This window comes from Anser anser (assembly GCF_964211835.1).
Source record: "Anser anser genome assembly, chromosome: 13".
NCBI classification, from domain to species: Eukaryota; Metazoa; Chordata; class Aves; order Anseriformes; family Anatidae; genus Anser; species Anser anser.
This window is the reverse complement of record NC_139734.1, coordinates 16,674,420-16,694,875: the sequence shown is the minus strand read 5'-3', so window position 1 is coordinate 16,694,875 and position 20,456 is coordinate 16,674,420. Positions and strand designations below refer to the sequence as shown.

General features: G+C 41.5%; 1 protein-coding gene across 11 annotated transcripts in view; it reads left to right on the top strand.

The window, feature by feature from the left end:
- Nucleotides 1–20,456, top strand: part of FGF13 (fibroblast growth factor 13) — a 297,718-nt gene that overhangs the window by 177,744 nt on the left and 99,518 nt on the right. For 4 of the 11 annotated variants that reach the window (XM_083796728.1, XM_083796739.1, XM_083796729.1 and 1 more), the window contains exons 2-3: nucleotides 4,425–4,590; nucleotides 12,478–12,645. The exons of 2 other annotated variants lie outside the window; for them this stretch is intronic. In XM_083796728.1, coding sequence (XP_083652854.1) covers nucleotides 4,428–4,590; nucleotides 12,478–12,645 — 331 coding nt within the window. In that variant the 5' untranslated portion in view covers nucleotides 4,425–4,427. Of the gene's footprint in view, nucleotides 1–4,424; nucleotides 4,591–10,507; nucleotides 10,626–12,477; nucleotides 12,646–20,456 lie in introns of those variants that run through there. 5 more of the 11 variants (XM_083796736.1, XM_083796734.1, XM_083796737.1 and 2 more) reach the window with 3 other exon arrangements.

Sequence of the window (20,456 nt, the reverse complement as noted above, 5' to 3'; positions counted from 1 at the left end):
CCATTATTTTCACTTTTCTGAGAATAAATAAATGAGATGCAGTGAGCGTACAACATGTCAGCTCTCCACACAGCTTCTGTTTTGCTCACCCACAGCTATTTCAAGTGCCCTTCCAGGCAACTGCCCACAGCGGGACACTTTGTCTAGACATGATGTGAAGCTAAAGCCATTAGTCAGACTCTATTAATATATGATATGCAAAACATTCCTGGAGAGAAACTTCAGCGTGGATCTGTCAGATTTGACCAAGGGAAGCTCTCTTTCATTATCTTACCTGGTGGGGGAGAATGACTTCTGGTGGGTGAAGGCAAGGTCTGAGCCCCAGCATCACGAGCAGCCCGACCCGGCACGGCTGTGGGAGCTCTCCGGCAGTTGAGTCAGCTCTGGTGTCAGCTCCTCAGCTGTGAGACACAACAATTACAGCAATAATTTGACTCAGAAAATTGACAGAACCATTTAATGTATGTGAGAGTGACAGTGAGTCATCTCTGATCATTGTGTTTAGCAGCCTGGAGATCCACAGGCACCCAGGACAGCCTCGATTCCGTGCCTGTATGACAGCTCAGGACAAGGAGAAGCAGCTCAAAGTCACCGTCTCCTTCCTCCCAGAGAGGGCTTCATGTGGGTTTGATCCCAAAACACCACGGCAGTGAGAGTTAGGACCAGTTACAGACAGGGGCTTGGCTGGTGATAGCATCTCTACTACCTGCAGCCCTTAGCCTGTTCTTAGCATGGGGGCACAGCTGGTGGATGTAGCACTGTCAATTGTGTAACTGGTGTGAAATGAATAGTTAGAGCAGACTAAAATGCTAATAAAGTTTTGCAAAATCTCTTTAGGGTTTCATTTCAGGAGCAGAGTACATTGGTAATAAGGAACTTACAGATTAGTAGACTTAAAGGAAAGGAGGATTTTTTTTCCAACCTGCAAAAACCTTATTTCTTAAATGAATTCTTTGAGAATTTTCTGTTCTCCAGCAGTCACCTGAGATGCAAGTGGAGTCGTGGGGGCTAATATTAAAAATACTGTAAGTGCTTATGTAGCACACAGGGCAAGGAGCAATAGAAAGACTCCTACCACTGGTGATTAGGAACTGTGCAAATACTGCTGAGCACACTCTTTGCAAAATTGAACTGTCCAAAGCAGTGCAATGCTCAGTAATGAGTGCTTGCAGGACCTACATACTCAAGCACTTGTTTTGACAATTGTATGGGACAAATCTGCAGCTATTGTAAATTGCTCTGAAGCTTTTCTTGAATTTTTGCTATGTAACTGGAGATGATACTAGTCACATCCACGAGTCTTGGGCACTTAGAGCAACAAAGTCCTTTCCACATTTTAAAGTGTTTGAACCAACTTCAGAATAAATGTTTTAATTTATTTTGAGCTATGTAAAGGCCCAGTAGGCATAAATATGGTAATGACGTGAAACAGCGATTTGTCTCTAATATGGATGGTTTCAAAGCAGTACAAAAAGTGATTGTGGTATCCCCAGAGGCAGCTCCCCAACTCCAGTCTGTGGTACACGATGTCTTTACTCGGTTTGAAAAGAGCAGCCTTCTCTTCCACTAAAATAAAAACCACTTGCTACATCCTAGAACACTAGAAGCTAATTTACAGCTCAGTAATGAAACAATATCTTTTTTTTCTGAAATTGTCTTTACTAACTTGGATATACTGCTACAAGCCAGAGGACTGCCATAGTTACTTCATGCACTGGAATGTGAAATGTGACTTTTTTTTCTTAGGGCTCTGCTGTGCTTGCTGTCTTGAGTTACTTTGTCATTTACGCTGTTGAACACCCATGCAAGCATATTATGCAATGTAGTGTAAATATATGCATACAAAGGCAATAAACACCACTGTTATTTCTGCTTTACCAGAACAGCCTTACCTTGATCGTTTTGCCATTTGTTTTCTGAAAAAGTTGATTCTGAATAGTTTATTGCTGCTTGAATGTTTATGGGCGCACATTTATGCACAGAGTAGAATATTCTCTTGCAAAACCGCCTCCCGTGTCTGGCAGAGGATGGTAGCTGTGCGTGTTTGTGAGGTGGCAGCTGCCTGGGCTGGAGATCACCCGTGGCAACATTTGAATTCTGTGCTAAGTTGTGTGGAAATGTGCGCTGGTCTTTGAAAGATGTAAAATGCATTTCTTTTCTACAACCTCTTCATCATGCCATTTTTGTTGGTGACATGTCACTCAGTTGTTGAACAACTGCAAGGTACGTTGGCCTTGGACAGACCTTTTTTAGCAGAACAGCAATATGCTAAGCCGGAATTGTTCATGTGAGTTATCTACAGTTTGGCTTAAGCAAGTACCTCGTGGTGGTGGTGGTTTGTTTGCTTGTTCTTTTTTGCTAGCTTGCAAACACGTGGTATTGAAATTCCTTTCAGATCAAGTTTTGCACTAGAGTGCTGCCCCTTTTGTGTGCCAGGTTGTGCGCGCAGCCATCTCCATACACCTGGGGGTACGCAGATGTCATCTCAAATATACTCCAAGCTATGCCAGCAGCAGCTTTCTCAGTTTATTTTCCCTCACTGCTGACACCTGCTCAGTGAATTGAGTGGCTGTGTGGAATCAGGGCCCCTGTCTGAGCGAAGGCAGCTTAGAACAGTAGGGGGAGAAAAAACAACCTTCTAATGGCATGCTTAGACTGCCTGCCTTGGTACCACTGCCAGCGTGTGCATAAGCAGGGCAGATTGGCTCCCCTCTTTTGGGGAGATGGAAGGTCTTGCTCATTCATCGCCTGCCTGCAGATGATGCCAAAAGCTGTCCCTGCTTCATGTCCTGGTTCATGTGGAGAGGGAGGAGCTGGCAGCATCATACTTGCTGTGCTGAAGGTAGCTCAGGTTTGTGCTGTGAGCTCCTGTCTGCTCAAGCTGGAATAAATGGACAGTGAAAGTCCTCATCGTGTGCATCCTGCTCTGCCAGAGTGGTGTCGTTAACCAAGTCACTGCACATTTACTGTTCACATCAGGGCAGCAAAATCATTCCTGGTGTCCATGACCCAGAGCTGATCACTCCTCTCACTTTCTCTTTCATATGGTCTTGTCCAATGAATTGAAAGACGCTAATTTATACATAAAATAATGTATCATTTAAAGCCAATCTTTATGGAAATCATAGCAATTCTGGTGCAATTAGGCTGCTAGTACTCGGTGGCTGTGGTGCCCACTATATGGAAGCACCAGAATATTGTAAAAAGGAGGTTGGGTGGTTGAAAACGGTCTCAATATACTGAACGTGCAGCTGGACCCTGCAAGCACGATGGTTAAGGTGGACAGTAACAGGAAAACAGGTAGTTTAATCTTTTGCTGATTTGGCTTGGTGCTGGCTAAATTGATTTACAGTGAAAAGCAAAACCCCTCTGTGTATGTGCAGCAAGTTCATTGTAGCCATGCTGTATAACAGTGATAGCGTAATTGTACATGGATTTGAGTAAAGCCCAAAGGGATTTTTAGATAAGTGTGGGGGGGTGGGGGAAATGCTCTCAAGCACAAGTCTTAAACCTCTGTCAAGTGAAGTTTCTGAAATGTGGTCCTTTTACTTTGGGAAGAGGAGGAGGAAAAAAAAAATCAGCACTGTGAGTATTGTTGCACATCACTCTCAATCCATACTCCATTCAAGTGGATATAATGACTTAACACTTCCTGGGCCAGACAGGAAAAAAAAAGTTGGTTAATTGTCAAAATACTTGAGGTGCATTTTTCAGTCACATCTTGGGTGTTAGAGAGCTGCTGGCTGGGGAAAGCTGCTCCAGCAGAGGTACTACACAGGTAAATAGAAATGGTAGTGCAGGCAGAGCTTTCTCTGGTCGTATGCACGACTCCAGTGAGACTACAGTTGAGCAGTATTTTAGAGGTTAAATAATTCGCTGCAACATTTCTTGGGTTGCAGAAGTCAGTTGTGGATGGAGGTAACGTAACTAAAGTTTTAGCACAAGAAAAAAACATCAGGAAAAAACTGTAGTCTTTCATCTGATTGATTTAAAAACATGTTTGTATACAAACCCAATTTATATAATCTTAGCATTTAAAGTATTAGGGAAAAAAAATCCACTTCTTAAAACGAAAACTGTTGCTTAATTTCAGGTCGAATAGGTATTTTTCCTTCTCTGCAATGATTTTTGTGCCATTCGTGCAGCAGCTGTGTGTATGGCTCAGGCCAGGAGCAGCCGCCAGGCCTTCGGGCAGCAGTGCCGAAGCAGAGCAGCGTGCAGGTGCCCGGCACCTCCCGGGGCGGCGGCAGCGCGCTGTGCTCCTCTCCCTGGCACGCCGAGGGTTTTTGCTCCTGCTGATTAGTTTTCTGCGCTTTGCTTTGAAAGATTTCCTCTGGGGCCGTTTCTCAGAACAGCTCTTTCTGTAATGGGTTTGAATTTTAAAACACTTCATTTCTTGCCTCCTTCTTTTTGTTTATCCGCAGTAAATGAGGCAAATAATTGGGAGGTGTCACCTGCCCCTTCGTGAATGGTGCTTCTGTTCTTGTCCCCTTCTTCCAAGCAAAATGCCCAAGAGCTGCAGTAGTGGAGAGCCTCTGAAACAGTCGTTGAGGACTGTACTGCTGCTGTTCGTCTCCTGTTTCCCAAGAGGTACAGCTGATCCTTCTTTCAGATTTCCAGGAGGGATTCAGTCTTTTATCTGAGGATTTTGTTGCCTTTTTGCAGGCTCTTTTTCCTTGTTCTGCTCTTCCAGGATGATTCTGATTTATATCGGTGGTGGTTTTTGTGTTGTTTTTTTCTTTTTTCCTTTTTTCTTCTCCCTTCACCTCAAGGGAAACTTGTCTCCTTTGTAGCCCTGGTGTTGTCAATAGATGCTCTATAAATAGCAAGAAAAAAGCTACAGGCGTTTCCATTTCTGTTGTCTTCCTTTGTCATTTGAAGCTATTCTCCTAGCTCCAAATAGGGCTAGATTAATAATTAAATTCTTATTAAAGTTGCGTTGCACAAAAACATGCTAGTATTTCATAAATAGTGAACTACAGCTCTCCAAAGCACTCTCACAAACTGTCAGCTTCCCACTCATCACCAGACCTTTCTAGCAGTTCTCTTGCCACCTCCTTCTCTGGTTGCCTGGTTTTTCACCACAATGTGAGGATATTCTCTCAGACACAGAAGCATTCCTTGTTTTCTCTCTGGTGCTTTTGATGGCAGCCAGAGCTTGATGTGGAGATGCCACGTCTTTTGGTGACTGTGCAATCAGGATGTGTTACTCAGCTTCTGAAGCTGCCCAAGCAGCAAGTGCCGTTTCAGTGTCCTCCCCTGAGCCCACCCCTGCTTCTCCGTGAAGTGTCCCCAGTTCTCCGCCAAGTGCGGTGTGCTTACAGCTCTGCCATGTGCCGGCCCATGTGCCTGTGGCTCTTGATACGCGCTCCAGAAGAAATGAGTAGCACGCTGTAAATTACTATCGTGTCTGCGCTGGTGCATGGAGCAGCCCACCTGTTTGGAAAGCAGCCAGCTTGCGTTTATCTTAGCAGATGGGGAAAGCGGAAAGCCGCTCCGAGTAGGCAAGGAAGCAATGTTGGTTCATTCAGTGGCAAGCGTGGCAAAGTGGTGAACTGAGCTGCAGAGCTGAGTAAGAGCGGGCACAAGTCTCGTGTAGCAAAACTACAGATCCTGGTGGCTGGGGAGGGGAAGGCAGCGGTCTGCCCAGTGCAGGGTAAGTTGTGGACGTTGCTTAGCCCCTGAGGAGCAGGAGCATGCATCCTTATCACAGCTCAGGTGCTGGAGGCTGAAAGCGTCACCGAGCAGCATCTGGAGAGGAAACTGCAGTTCTCCCAGACCGGAGTAGGATAACGGTTGGAGGCAGCTGCAACACCGAAGAGTGGCCGGATTAAGTTAATCAAAGGCTGTTTGTTAGTAGATGAATGCCCAGAACAGCTAGGAAATAAGGCTGTGTGCAGAAATGTAAGTGCCTTTTCCACAGGGGAAAGAGCAGACGCATTCTCAGAATTTATCAACAGTTTTTTGATGTTGGATGTCATTGTCTTTATTATGCACAAAGATCTAAACACAGTCTTATCTTGTCTAGTCTTTTTAGAGGATAACAGCATATTACTGCTAGCAGTAAATCCAATTACTCTTTTAGGTCAAGGGGGAGCATTCTGTGCAAATATTTTTGGAAGATCTGAAAAAATTATTCTGTGTGGTTGACCCAAAGAGAACACATCAGAATTTTTCAGCAGATCAAAAAGTTTAGAAATTCCTACTCACACTGAAAGAAATATGTTCAAAAAGGCATTCAGTTTTGATTGTAAGACAATTTATTTTTCAAAATGAAGATACTTCACAACAGGAAGCAGTTTCAAACTAGAATAAAAACACTTCCTAAAACCATCAGTGAAATATTCTCATATGGGGGTGAAGGGGCAGGGTTGTGAAAACCTTAAGAATTAATTCAAAATGAAATGTTTTGCCTAAAGCAGGTTTTAACTACATTGTTCTGGCTCACTTTGTCTGTTCCTGGTTCTCTAATAAGGACTTTATTGAGTGTATAGGGAGCGACTGTGCAATAAATACTGATGGTCCATCTAAAGCAGGGAGGAACTCTGTCTCGGACAGGAGAAATCCACCTGTGGATGCACTGAAGCTGATTTAAGTGGGTTTTGTTCCTGTTTTCTGGAGGTCGAATTGTCGCAGTTGATAAGCCAAATTCTACCTTCTGCTTTGCTCATGCTTGCCCATGGCTAGCAGGAGGACTGTGTCTCTCCATCCTCTCCTGCCACCTTTTACAGAAAGAACTTCTGCTTGCTGCTTTGCTTCAGTCCAAGAATGAGGCCTCCAAATAGGATTAGGATTTGGCAGAAATCTTTGGGGGTGCTTGTATTGCAGCTTCTGCTGTGACTGCAGCAGTTTGGGGCTGTTTGGATGAGATGTGAGCCAGCGTGGTTGGCTGCTGGTGCTGGGAAACTGAACAAAAGTGATGGTCGATACGGGATGGTAAACCTTGCCCAGCGGATAGGTAACTGCTGAGGCCTAGGCTGCTCCTTCCTGTATCTGAACCAGCTAATTTAGTGAATATTTAGGAATCCCTGCGTTATGCAGCAATCGCAGCAGGGGCTGGTGGTTGGCTTTGCCATAAGGATTATTACTTGGACTCCACTAGTAAATATTCCTGTGATGCTTATGCTGTAAATAGGAGTTTATCCTCCCTCTTCCACCAGACAGAGAAGAGAGCTCTTAGACTGTCTGCTGTTGAATCTCAAAAGCCTCAACTCCTAATAACCAGCACAGTCTAATGTAGATCAGCAGTATGAAAAGTCATTAGTTCAGGTAGTAAAAGCCCTCTATTAGACAAGAAATTTGCTTTCCCAAGAATGTAAGTATCTGAACTCTTCCAGACAGCTACTGCCCATCTCAAAATTTATGCAGTATTTATGCATGCCATAAAGCTGTCCTTTTAATATCAATTCAAAAATAAGCACAGAGAAATAGTTGCCAGAGCGGAAATTTATAGTATTGGTTTGAGAGCAAAAGACTAGGTGCTGCTTCCCAGTAAGAGGAGTGAATAAGTTGTGCTGTTGGCAACCTGTCATCGTCACAGCCTCTGTCCAGCAGCAGCCTCCAGATGTAATGAGAGCTCTCTTCAAGTGGAGCTCTAATTTTCAAATAACATCTAAGGAAAATCAAGGTAAAAGTTACAACTTCCAAAAGTTTTATTTATTTATTTAGTTAGTTAGTTTTAACCTTTGGAGTTGGTGTGTTTCTAGTTTGGTGTCTGGTTTTGGTCATGTATTGGGTAGAAAGCAGTAGGGCAAAAGGAGGGACTCAAGAAACAGCTTGTTGGGATTTAATGTTAGCAAATGTGGCAGCTTGTATTTCCTGTTGCATCTGTCTTCATTGTGAAAAATTGTATATCAGAGTTGACCAAACTTAGAAGTTGTGAAGTTGCATCTAAACACAAGCTGAAAAATAAGTTTCTGACTTGTCACACTAAGGCCCCAGGGCTGTTTGGTGAGAATATTTCATTGGGATTTTGGCAAAGCTGAGCGGGAAAATGGTATGGATAGACTACATTACCATTACGTGGCTTTGAGTGTATCACAACCCCAGAATAGAATTTTATTTTTTAATTAACTTTTAAGTATTTTTGTGCCCCAAGTTCATTATATTGTTAAGGTGGCTAACAAAAGTCACTTCAGCTTGGATAAAGTAGGGAGAAAACAAAGCGGTAATGAAAAGAAGCTGAGGGAATTGTTCTCGCATATATACCTGAGAGCTTTTCATCAACTACTTCAATGCAGAAAATGTTATTACAGAAAAATACCCCACTTTTCTACCTATTCCTTGTTTTGCAAACACTGACTTTAATCAAGCTATTTTGGAGGGTTTTTTTTTGTGTTTTTTTTAAAGGTTTGTCCTTGCAAGGAAAAGAAAGCAACCTGATACCGTAATGTTTTTTTCTAAAAGGGGAAAAAAATAAAAGCAAACCATTTCTTACATAGCTGTAAACGTCCTCAGAGCCCTAGGTCAATTCGCTGCTGACCTTTCTTTCCTTTCTGTGGGTAGGGAAGGCAAAGGATGGAGGAGGTGCTCAGCGAGCGTCGCCACCGTGTTGCACAGCACAACCTGACAGGCAGCAGCCGTGAGCTGTGTGCTGCTCTCCGTATTGTTCTTCCAAAAGAGTTGTGTTGGGGGAATGCTTTTTCTGTGCGTGTGTGTGTGTGCGTGCGCATGCCAAAGAAGGGATTTTTCTTCTATTTGTGGAAGTGTGATTTAAGAGGCGCTCGAATACTGTTCATGGGTTGAAGGTCTAGTGTAGAAGTGTGATTTCAGTCCTTCTGAAATGCCAGAAAAAAAAAGTAATCTATTGCAAGTATAAGTATCTTGAGGCTCATAGCATGTGAAACTAATCAGACTTAAAAAAAACGTAAGGGAACCTGAAGGAGGAAAACCATGTCACAGGTAATAATAACCTGGAAGGTCATTCCAGGAGGGAAGTCAAAACAGATCCCTGTAAGTACAAAATTTGTATGTTAAATTGTCATCTGTACAGCAAGAACAGCCTAACAGGAACAGGGAAATGCCTCGTTATTGGGACAGATTCACCCTATGGTTGCTACAACATTTAGCTAGCAGAGCTGACACCTCTCCATGTAAAGACTAGGGAAAAAATGTTTCTGTACAGCTTCATTAAACTCTGAATTATATCAGAGAATATTCAGTGGGAAACAGAGCCAAGGCCTATGGACAGACTTGATGTTATGGTTTCTGGCAATTCTAGGCATGACTAAAATGAAGTTGGACATGAAAGAAAGACATAAACCAGCAGTGTTTAGCTGGTGTGTTTGTATAATAGAAACATGTCTGAATTTATCTTGAAAAACATCCCAGTGCCGGCGGCCATCTTAAAGATGGCTCTCCTTTCTCTCAGTAAGGCTTGTAGGAGGAAGGAAGTGGTTTTTATTTATTTATTTATTTGTTTTTCACACTGGCTTGTGGTCAGTAAGCGTGTACTTAACAGTCACTTACTGACTGTGAGTGGAAGCATACCCTAGGTCCTGCAATTAGCACGGACTCTGTAATGAAGGGAACCGTAGAGAAAACGCAATGTCACCTGCTCCACATTGCACAGTGTGTAAATACCACTTTGGATTTTTGTTACTTCCCTGAAAAGTACTGCCTGTTGTCTACTGTGGTGTATATGTGATTGCTTCATGTGTGTGTTTTTTATCCCATTAGCAAAATCATACCAGACTCCTTGGTGATATTTCTCTCATTTCTAAAGGGTTTATTCACAGATGTTGAATAATGACTCTTTTATGGTTATATGCTTATACACTGATTATTTTTTAGCCATCAAAAATGGACATCAGGTTTTTGAAGTTTTTTTTGCATTATATTCTGCGTGGCTGAAATTTCCCTGTGGACTGGTTGTTTGCACCCTTAGCTGAGGTCCTGGTGCTGTCATTTCAGTGGCTCCATGAGGGTGCCTGGCTGTCATCATAGCAGGGAAATGAGGCTTTGGGGTTAGGGTTTTTTCCTAGTTTTGTCATAAATTCTCAGTCTGACTTGAGGCCATTCATCATGTTAAGGAAAGGTTTTAGCTGTTCCTGTCAAAACAGTGACATCAATTATGTTACCCATACATCATCCCAGCATTAAGGCTTTATTAGAGCTGTGGTTCCTAGTATTTGCTCCAGATGTCAGTGCTATGATGTTCCTCAAAACCAAGGCTCTGCTACTCTGTATTCAAGTAACCTGAGGTGTGTTTGCTGATTTCAACACATTCTCCATTTATGGAAGGTGTGGCTCTCTTTATGGCTTTTTCACACTTAAATAAATCTGTCTGCAGGTGGTCAGAGTATGTGCGTGACTGGTAAAGGACCAGTTAAACTGGTAAAGGACCAGTTAAACTGGTAAAGGACCAGTAGCTCATTCTACTCATTGACCCTATTAAGCAGCTGCTAGCCTGCTTTCTGCATATTTTTTTAGATTATTTTTTAAATTGTTTTGCAAAAGTGGTGATCCAGCACCACACAGCATTGAGCCTTGTGATTAATTCCCCCAGCTCCCACAGCTGACTGGGACTTCTGGAAGGACTCTGCCTCTCACGGGGTCGGCCCAGGGACGTGCCTCTTGCCCGAGGCTGCTTGTGACAGTGGGACACGCCAGCTTGTTGGCAGAAGGTAGCTGCGCATTTCACTCCTGCTGGCTGTTCATGTTTCTCAACACACATTATCCTTTATCCCTGCAAATGTCAGAGGGACACGCCGTAGGCTTCCTGCGCTGTTGACGTCGGTGTCACCGCACACAGCTCACTGGTGGCTTTGTGCAAGCTCCGGCCGTAGCGATGTCTTCGTGGTGACTTCTTGGAGGAGTTGACCCATCAAGGCTCGTTGGTCTTTGGCTCATCTTCGGTGTTAACTCTTAGTGATCACTCCCAGCAAGTTCCCTTCAGTCTCGGGGCTGTCAGTACGTTTCAGGAATGCGTATGTAACCTTCAAACAAGCCCAAGTAATACTGGTATTGTTAAGGGAGCAATTATCCGGTGACCCAGACCTTCTGCTCCAGTGACCTACTACTCTTTTTTAACAGCTTGTGCTTTTCTATTAGCTTATACATCCCTTTTAATGACGCTTTGTCTGGATTATTAGTCTGTGTTATTGGCGCTGTGTGTAGTCTAATGAAGCAACAACAACTAAGGTGACAAGTGTCTCATATAGATTAATGAGGTCTTCAATCAAGGTGACTGCCCACTGTGCAAAGACTATCAAGTTGAATCGCTTATCTCCTATATATGATTTTTCCTAATGCCTTTTTGATAGGAGAATAAAAGAAAAATCTAGAGAATGAAAATGTAAGGGGATCATAGTTGTTTGAAGGAACCCATGTTTAAATCGATCTGACAATTCTTAAAAATTATTATTCATTTGCAGATATTTAGGAAATGGTTAAATTGCTTGAATTACCAGCCAGCGCTTCCAGAAGCAGATAAATGTATATAGTGCTGCTACATCTGCAATTGTAGGCTAGCATGTCAATGGTTACTTTCTCAATCTTTGGGATTTTTCTTGATCTTTGGATTTATTTATTTTATTTATTTGCTATATGGTTGTGCAGTCTCAGCTTAGTTTTGGATGTAGTTCTATAGCTATGCATCACATTATGCATAAGTAGTAGTGGTTATAGACTGTACTTTGAAAAAGCATTTAATTTTTGTTCTTGAGAGATTATCTGTTCCTTAAAGCTGTAAGCTGAGGGATCTTGCTGTCCCCATTATTAAGGCTTCAATTTTTAGATAGTGGAAAAGTGTTTTAATTCTTTCTGGTAGTGTAATACTTTGAGGTAGCTGGAGCTTTCTGTATACTATACATTTTAACTTTTTACCATTTAATAGCTTGACCCCATTTAGAAAACATTTGACTGCATGTCATGTATATTATTAATGTCAGTATTGACTTATAAGATCAACTTTAAAAGATGACTTGCTGTTTTACAAGAAAACCATCATGAAGACTAATGTGCTTTCTCTTTGTACATCTACTTTTCTACCCATTGAAAATAATGATCAAGTCAAATGTCACTGGATTATTATCCTTGCTCTGAGAAACTCTGTATAATTACATATCCTGATAAAGACATGTTCTTTTTATGTTGGGGAATAGGTATACTGATGTTGCATTACCTGCAGATGTGGAATGATTAATCCCTGATGTTAACATAGAGATTGCCTATGGTTAGGCAATAACAGCATGCTTTTTTTTTTTAGAGTTATTCCACTATTTATGAAAGCTGCATGAAACAATGTAAATTGTTGATGTTTATGAGAAGTATTGTTTATGAAAGTAAATATTTTCCCCTCACCCCTCTATCATCATGACTAAGATACTTTAACACTTTAAATTTTATTTTCTTTCCCATAAACCTTTCTTCCCCTCCTTTCTTCCCCCAACCCTGACATTATGTAGTTGATTTAATTCTCTAGATTGCTTTCCTCAAGCTCTAACTTGAGTTCATTTTGTTATGTGGTGACCACAGTTATGGATGACGCTCCCCCTGGCACTCAGGAGTACATTATGTTACGGCAAGATTCGATCCAATCTGCGGAATTAAAGAAAAAAGAGTCCCCTTTTCGTGCTAAGTGTCACGAAATCTTCTGCTGTCCACTGAAGCAAGTGCACCTCAAAGAGAACACAGAGCCGGAAGGTTTGTGGCACTATGGATCCATGTTCTGTTTGTTTCTATTATTTTTATTTTTCCATGTATGTCCCTAGAGTGTGCTGTGTGTTTTCCAGCCTGTGTCAGTGCAGTGCAACTGATGCAGGAAGCGTGATGCACTCCATGTCCCCCTTTGCTTGCCTGTTAGTGTCTGATTCAGCTATCACGGGACACTACATATAAGCTATGTACAGTATCGTTCTAGATGAGAAGTAAAATGATGCTGCTTTTTCTTAAATAAAGTTTGTTTGTTTCAGTTCTCATCATTACACACTGCCCTTTTTTTGGCTGCCAAAAGTTGCTTGCTACTTAAACAGCATTAATTCCAAGTCGGTTCTTTGCAGTAACATTTCTGAAGCTGCACTTTGCTGAAAATAATGGCACTTAGGCTCAGATTCGGCTTGTCCCCAACACCTTTCACTCCATAAGGCTTCTGCATAGCGCTAGAGAATGCTCATGACAGCTGTACTCCAGTAAAGTAGGATGAAGTTTGTATGTAATGCACGCCCGGTTGCATTTTGGAAAATGAAATGCATGCAGAGCAGAAAAAATAAGCAGAATGTTTTCTTTTTCAGATAAAGCAAAGGTATGGTCTTTTCTAATGCTGTGTGAATTGATATGAAATTATTAGTGAGGTATCCATATCTTTAACTTGCTGGTCCAGTGTATTTAAGATGAAGCTATTTTTTATTGTATTTAAGAAAATATTTTCGTTATTGTTCCTTATGTGTTTTTTATTACTGCCTCCATATTCCACATGGTAAGGCTTCTACTTTTTGCAAAAGCTTCCGTATCTGCCAAGACAAGCAATGCTACTGCTGGTAGATGTATTTTAAGATGAAATATTTCGGGGAGATCTGTGTTTTTATTTAAAAAAAAAATGCATTTCTCATTTCAGCAGAAATATTCAGTCTGACACAAATACTGGTGTAAGGTGTGGGGAGAGATTTTTTTGTTTGTTACAGTGATATTGCAACTGAATTTTAAAATTGGGCTTTGAAAACATGAGGTCTAATTCTTCTCAGTTCTGGGGCTGACTTACTTGGGTTTTGATTTTGTAATTCTGAATTCAAAAAAGTAAAGCTGAATCCCATAGCACTCTTCTGGATTAACAAATATAATGAATTTCCTATCATCTGTCAGGATTTGAGTTTGTGAGTAAATTATGAGCCCAGAACTGCTCATGTCAAGATCCTCTAGGAAGACAATGACAGCTGAGCTGCTAGAGGTGCTCAGCAACACTGGCAAACGTTATTTTGTAAATCGAAGGTTCTGCATGAACTGTAAAGTAAAGGGTATTCTGTATCAAACAGATTTGGGCTCTAAAGTTGACCTCATTGACCGACACACTGTATTTCACATCTCCTTTGTGCTCATGTGGAACTCCAGCAGAAGTTGATGGTTATTTCAGTGGAACTTATTACTGACAGCTGGATTTCTCCTGGTGACTAGCTCTTAGCTGCTATCATTTTCAGTGGATAAAACAAGTTACATACTAATGGCGCGTTCAAGAGGAAAACACGGGAAGTGGATTTGTGCAAGGCATTTTATCTCCAGACTGTGAGTCTCCTGGGGGCATGGTTTGGTTCAACACTGAGGATTTCAGGATCTGTTGGGAGAAGCTTGCAAGGTACAGGCTCAAAGTGAAGACCTAGAGAGCATCGGTTCTGCTGAATTGTTGCCTGAAAGCCAACAGTTGTTCTTCTTAGGTTCTCCATAAATCTCCATACTCTCTATCCCCAACAGCTGTTACTCCTTCCTCCATGGCATATGGTATTGTTAATCATTCTTACTGAAAATGTTTAGTTTTAAGAGGAACGCTTTCCATCTTTTACTGCAGTATACGAGGATGAATGTTTCTTCCCCTTCCCTCTTTTAGCCCTCCTTCTCTCCTCCAGGAACTTTGCATCACTAGACAGGGCACAAGAAGCCATGGCCACTTACCCCACAATCAGCTGACTTTATGGGAATTCATACAGATATTATTTCAATGGAATTTTTATGTTGCATGATTTCTACAGATGTTTCTGTGAAAGACACTTCTAACATAAGAAGGAAAATACATGTTTAAGAGTCCTTTTAGCCTCTCCTGCAGCTCAGATTGCCTAGGGTATTTTTCTTTGAAATCTGCAAATGGTTTGGCAATGGTGTTAGACCCCCCTGAAAGGCTGACGTCTGTCATCCTTAGTGGTTCATTGGCACAAAGCTGAAAACTTATGAGTATGAAATGATTTAAACTGAACTATCAGTGCAAACACAAAAACGGTCTGTTGGAGTCAATGGAACAGCTGGAAGAAACCCTCTCTGAATACCTTCTAGTGAGAACCCAACAGTCAACAGCTCAGTTGTGCCGTGAGGATGAATGATAAAAAGAAAAGAAAAAAAGTTTAAACCTGTTACCATAGTGTAATTTTCACATTTTTAAAGGTACTGGAAAGTACAATAGCTAAGTAGCCATTATGAAACTTCCATGATGGCATTTTACTTAGGTTATGTGAAACATTGCAGACTTGAAAGACTCTGCAGTGAATACAAAAATGTACATTTTTCTTCTTTACCTTCTGAGTAATGACATACGAACACAAAGTAAATCCTGCAAGTTTCTAGCGTTGCATCTCATCCAAATATTTTATTTAGATGATAGATTTTTTTTCTCTACACTTTTTAACCACACTTTCACACAGGGTAAGTGCTTGGGCCATCTCATATATCACTTCAGGATTTTGATCTGCTAAGCATGTATGATGATGTCAGGTAAAAGATTTCCCTGGCTTTCTGTGGGAGTGTTTGGGGAATACTCTACTATGTGCTGAAATACTTAAACAGCACCTCATTCTGGTATTTCAAATAGGTGACCCAAGAGATTTATTTCTCTTATCTCAGACCCATTTCTAAAAACAAAATAGATCCTTGTTTCCTAAATTAACTTGTCTTGGTTTCTTCTTTTCCTGATGCCCAACCTGCCTGCAGACAGTCTCATCATTTTTCACAGCACCCATGTGCCTCAAATACACCCACAACAATACTCAAATGCACAGCAGAAAAGATTGGGGCCTGGTATATTCGATATCAACCTGGAGGACATATAACTGTTCTTGGTCCAGTAACTATGGCAAACATGGTCTATTTTAACTAATAGATGTGGAAGGAAAGAGAGGAACAATGAGAAAATAAAAAATAATATATATATCTTTCCAAAACATGGAAATTTCCATTTGGGCCCCGTGCCAGCTGGATGACATCTGGATTGCACTTCACATAGGAAGCTGCATTTCCTAATGCTTTGAGAAACTCTGGACTAAGTTAAAAGATGAACTTGTGCTTCATTCTGCATCATTTCAGCTCTGTTTTCTCAAAGTCATTCTACGGTTTACAAATGCTGTGGATCTCTCAAATGCAATAAAACAAGAGGAGCTGACATCCTTACCTGGATGCGAGGTCCTATGGGCATTGAGCATTGTTTACAGTTACATCCAAGCTGTAGCAAAATACAGGGTGTTTTTGTAGCTTCCCTTAAGCCAGGAGTACGCTGCTAGCAGGAGAAGGGCCATCTGAAGTACATTTTGCAGCTATTTGTTCTTTTAAATTGTTTAAACATAAGCTGCTGCTATCTGTATAAAACATGGTTACATAAAAAGAAGTCTGCTCCTGGAAAACTAATTTGAGTTGTATTATTGCATCCAGAGGAGAGAAAATAATGAGAGAAATGTTTTTTAAAAACACCCATTGGTTAGTCACAGTCACATAATCAAGAGCCTTGGCCTTTTGCCCACAGTTCTGTTTTCATGTTGTTTTTTTTTTTTTGACTTCTTTTTTTTTTTGGTAACATTTAGTCTGCCTCCAGGCATGCATAACCTTTTTACACAAAAAAGCAGGCAAGCATGGCAAAACCTGCAGTGGGGATGGGGACAGGGAAATCTGGGATAGCAGCTGGTAATGAGTAAAGGCAGCTTTCCTCAACCAACAGGAAATCTGATTAGATAGAAAATGTTAAGGATGCTAATGTGAAACAAGCAGCTTCGCGGTTGCCCTTGACAATGGCTTGTTATCTTCATCCCTAGCAATGGGATGACTGGCAGAGCCGGTCCCGGGGGCGAGGAGAAGGTAGGACACTTGAGCACATTATGTGGGAGGCTGGCTCTTCTGCCTGCTCCATGTGCACACGCTGTTTTGTCACCAGCAGAAATTCAGAGCCTTTATGTTGTCATATTGAATGTCCCTTTGGTGCTCCAAGCATTGTGTCAACACTGATAGTACTGTTACTTGGCACGCTAATTATACACTTTTCTTCTAGACCGAATCAGTCCTATTTAGCCCAGCTCCCTCATTCGCTCGTGTTAATACATGTGTATTTCTGCATTTTAGAAAATTAAAGAAAGGGGAGGAGAACCTGTATTTGGAATCACGGAGAACTATAAGAGGCTTTTAACTTTGTATATTGTTCAGATCTGAAAAAGGCTTTGTATTCCAGCGGAGAATAATAGAGATGAGCAATGTGAAACGTAGGTACAGCCCTCTGTGCTGATCATGTCTGAGATGTTCAGAGCCAGCACACTTGGCTGTGAGACACCAGTGAGGAGGTTCAGGATCTGTGCTGCGGGTGTGTTCAACCTTGGATTTAAGCTGGACCTGGATTTAAGCTGGATTTAAGCTGCCTGAAAGGGACTCGCAGGTTCATTAAATACAGGCTCCTGCTATGTTAAGTTTCTAAATAGGATCACATTATGGGGGTTATGCTGCCTTGATATTAATTGATCACATTTTTTAGTCTTCCAAGATGCTTTTCATCACGTCTTCAGCTTTCAGAAGGTGTAAAGGCTTTCTGAGGTGAAAAGTGAAGACTTGCTTTCCCGTTTTCCCAGGCTCTTGCCAGTAGGAGTATTTAACCCTTTCCTGCTGCAGATAAGCAGTCTTGCCTGGAGCAGTTCAGCCCTGAGGAGGACTAAGGGAGGGCAGACAGTCTGCTATTGCTTCGTGTTGGGCCCTGCAGCCCTCAGTGCTCTCATCATCTCATCAAGCTGCCTTCTTCCTCCCTGTAGGAGGACTGAGCGCCTCTCAGTCCTCCTGCAGGGAACGTGAGGTTTTCACCCTGCCTTGAGTCCTGGCACTGGCAAGAAGAAGCAATGTGCAATGCCTGAACCTTGCCCAATATCAAATGAAAATAAGCTCTAAATTCTGTCTCTCTGGAGTTGCTGCAGCTATGGGATCATATCTGTTATGAAGAATGATCTAGAAGGAGTGACAGAGACCACAAAAGCCAAAGGTCTAAAGCTGCCACAGTTAAAATGGCTTTTCCCCCAAGGGAAAACAACTTTGGTTTGAGTGATTAAGTGACAACCTTCTCTCTCAGGGCATTGGGAGGAAGTGGTGACAACAGCACTCTTATTTTCTTCAGATGCTTAGTACATAAAGCAGAACAGCTCAGTTCTGTGAGTGGCTGAGCCCTCTTGCCCTGATCCTCCAAAGCCTTTAAGCACATGATTAACTTTAAACATTTGAGTGCTCCCAGCAGAGTCAAAGGGGATGGGATGTATTTAATGAGCTTACCTGAACATAGTCTGGGCCTGGCTCGGGTTCAGGCTCAGAGTGCAAATCCAGAGTAATTCCACCAAAATCCAAGATTTACTCAATATTTACTTGTCTGCAAATGAGATCAGAGCCCCATTGTAGTTTAATTTTATTTCTTCTTTTCTTACTCTCTTAGGAGTTTATATGGTCCTTATTGCTACGACCATTTGTGATTGAACATGCTTATCCTTGCAATACTCTTGTGAAGTAGGAAAGTTTAATGCTTCCAGTTAGAAAGAGGGAAGTGAAAGACATGTTCCTCAAAGCTATTTGGACATCTCATCCGTGTTAGTATCAATAACACCTCCTACTGAATCAGCTGAGCATTAAGTACTTAACTATTTATCTTTTGAAGTTTTGGGAGTGTGACAGGCCTAGCATTTGGACTGTTCTTTTGGCTGCTGGACATATTCTTTAGTGCCCAGGTGTTTCCTGATGTCTGTAAAACACAGTCAGATTTCAGTGAGTGCTGATTTTCCAGCATCCTTTCCACCTGATTTCTTGGTGACTGTCCTCACTGAGCCATCAAATGGATGGTCCCAAATCTACAGATAACAGATAAACCAGGAAGGCACCAAGAGTTGAGGAGTCCTCGCAGTGCTTCTGTCTGCCACCTCACCTGGCCACAAGTAACAAGTTGGAAATTAAGTGCTTTTGGTACTGAGTTTTCCTGGTGAAACAACACAGATGTGCAGCTCTAATTGTGACGTTAGCCAAATTCACACTCTGTAGTGTCAGAGAAGCTTAACTAAGTAATGACATTAAGAGCAGCCTTACAGCTTTTATTTCAAGACCATGGATTTTAATTCTCAAACTGGAGCTGGCCTTATTGCTGAACAGGTCGTGGCGACCTACAGAGAATTCTTACCTACCTGTGTGCTCTTAGGGGCAAATCTTTTATCTATGACATTTACTATTTTGCTCTAATCTCAGAATAAATATTCATTATGGAGCCGGTATCTGACGCTTAGCATATCTAAAGTAGGATATTTAGACCAAATGAGTCACACAGATGTGCTTTTCTCATCTCATCTTTTAAAGGACTCTTTGAGAGCTTCAAAGAGTGCTCCTTGTATGGAGGAAGGCCTTTGTCTTGCTACATTTATATTCCACGATTCTCCTGAGAAAGCATCAGACCGCTCTTCAAACTGTCCTCATCTTAAATAAGATGATGTAGTTCTTTATTAATAATAAGAGATCTTTGTACCTTATTCAACTACATGGTCCATCATAATTATTGCACGACCTTTTATCAGTGGTAATGGCTGTAGTATTTGAATATTGGCTTTTGGATTGGGAGCATACCAGTTTTTCATGCTGTTCTAGGTTAGGAAAGCTCCAGAAACAAATTGTTAAACTTTTTGTCTATCACTGCAAAGCTTCTTTTCCCAGGATAATCACTTACAAAAGCATTTAAGCATGTCTACACAGTGCAGTGGAGCATACTACAGAGATCCCCTAGCTGATGTCCCATATCTATACGGCACAGTGCATCAACATGCAACAGTAATAGTTGTCTCAGTGAAAACCATCTTAAGTTGCTCACAGTGTTATGTTGCAGTGGGTCTATGGTCACCAGTTCCAGGGTTAGCACAGCTGATACCTAACTCAGGTTGCTGCTCTTTGTTCTATCAGCAGTTTGGACATTCAGTTACAGATATATCTGAATGCACAAAAGTGAAGCCAAAACAAATGTCAAGGTTTATCAGAAAGCCTAACAGACTCCATACCTCTAGGATTGTCTGGAGAAGAAAAGATCTATGTTAGCATCAAAGCCTGATGACTAGTCTTGCTCACTGGGGAGGAGGTGGAGGTTACCTTCAAAAGATGTTCATAAAGAGGTTAAGATTAGGGTATGCAGTGATATAGAGGAGGTATAAATAGTTAAATATCTGTCACATTTTTCAGGTACACTAAATATTTTTTGCATGTTGATTTAGCAAGGAAAAAAATAAAGAATATAAGCAACATATTGACTCTGCAGAAGAAGTCTTTAGGTGCCAGCCGTCCTTCATGCTTGACATTTCCATGTTATGCAATAGTCCCTTCTACAAAGGTTATTGGTGCAGCTGTGTTATTTCTCACTATTCTAAACAAGTTAGTCAAATTTAGCTTTCACAACAAAATAAAAACTAGTGGACACTCTTGAGATTTGTGCCAGCATCATTAAGACAGGTTATAATTTGTTTTGTATGGCTCTTGACATGGAGAAGTCAGAAGAATGTTAACGT